This window comes from Pygoscelis adeliae, unplaced genomic scaffold (assembly GCF_000699105.1).
Source record: "Pygoscelis adeliae isolate BGI_AS28 unplaced genomic scaffold, ASM69910v1 Scaffold197, whole genome shotgun sequence".
Classification (NCBI taxonomy): domain Eukaryota; kingdom Metazoa; phylum Chordata; class Aves; order Sphenisciformes; family Spheniscidae; genus Pygoscelis; species Pygoscelis adeliae.
The window spans coordinates 1229610-1230392 of NW_008825105.1; the positions used below are offsets into that span (position 1 = coordinate 1229610).

Consider the following 783-nt stretch of genomic DNA (forward strand, 5'->3'; position numbering starts at 1 on the left):
TGCGTGGCCACCTACGTGCTGGGGATCTGTGACCGGCACAATGACAACATCATGCTGAAGACCACTGGTCACATGTTTCACATCGACTTCGGCAGGTTCCTGGGCCACGCACAGATGTTCGGCAACATCAAGAGGTGAGAAACGCCTCCGGCATCCCCTTCCCCCTCGCCTGGGCTCATCCCTGCGGGGCTGCGGCTCTTTAGCATCGGGGTTCACCCCGATTTCACCGGGTGAAATCTCATGCTGCGGTCCCGGGGTGGGTTTGGGGGGGCCGAGAGCGGCGGGGGGGGGGGATGCTTGGGCTCTCCTGACCCCGTGTGCCCTTGCTCTAAGCAGGCTGCTGAAGGACGGCCTCAAGGACTCCCAGTTCAGCATCCGCTACCAGTACCTGCTGGCAGCTCTGCTCTGCTGCTGCGGGAAGGGGCTGCGAGAGGAGTTTGACCGGCAGTGCCTGCTCGTCAGCACGCTGGCCAGGCTGGCCCAGCAAGTGCGGGACGCCGCCCCGTCCGCACGCCAGGTGGGTGCCGGGGTGCTGGGAGGGGGTGCAGGGGGTTGCCGGGCTGTGTCTCAGCCCCCCCGTCCCATGCCCACCCCACAGGGCATCCTCCGCGAGGGGCTGGAGGACGTGAAGCAGTTCTTCAAGGCGAACGGGTCGTGCCGGCTGCCGCTCAGCCCCAGCCTGCTGGTGAAGGGGATCGTGCCCCGGGTGAGTGCTGGAGCTGGGGGCGTCAGGGGGCTCCTCTGCCCGCACCCGGCTCCCCCTGACGGGCTGCGCCGTCCTCC

The 783-nt window shown here is 67.6% G+C and overlaps 1 protein-coding gene across 1 annotated transcript in view; it reads left to right on the forward strand.

The window, feature by feature from the left end:
- PIK3C2B (phosphatidylinositol-4-phosphate 3-kinase, catalytic subunit type 2 beta) overlaps positions 1–783 on the forward strand; it is a 12090-nt gene that overhangs the window by 9217 nt on the left and 2090 nt on the right. The window contains exons 16-18 of the mRNA XM_009327440.1: positions 96–134; positions 337–517; positions 599–768. Coding sequence (XP_009325715.1) covers positions 96–134; positions 337–517; positions 599–768 — 390 coding nt within the window. The remainder of the gene's footprint in view (positions 1–95; positions 135–336; positions 518–598; positions 769–783) is intronic.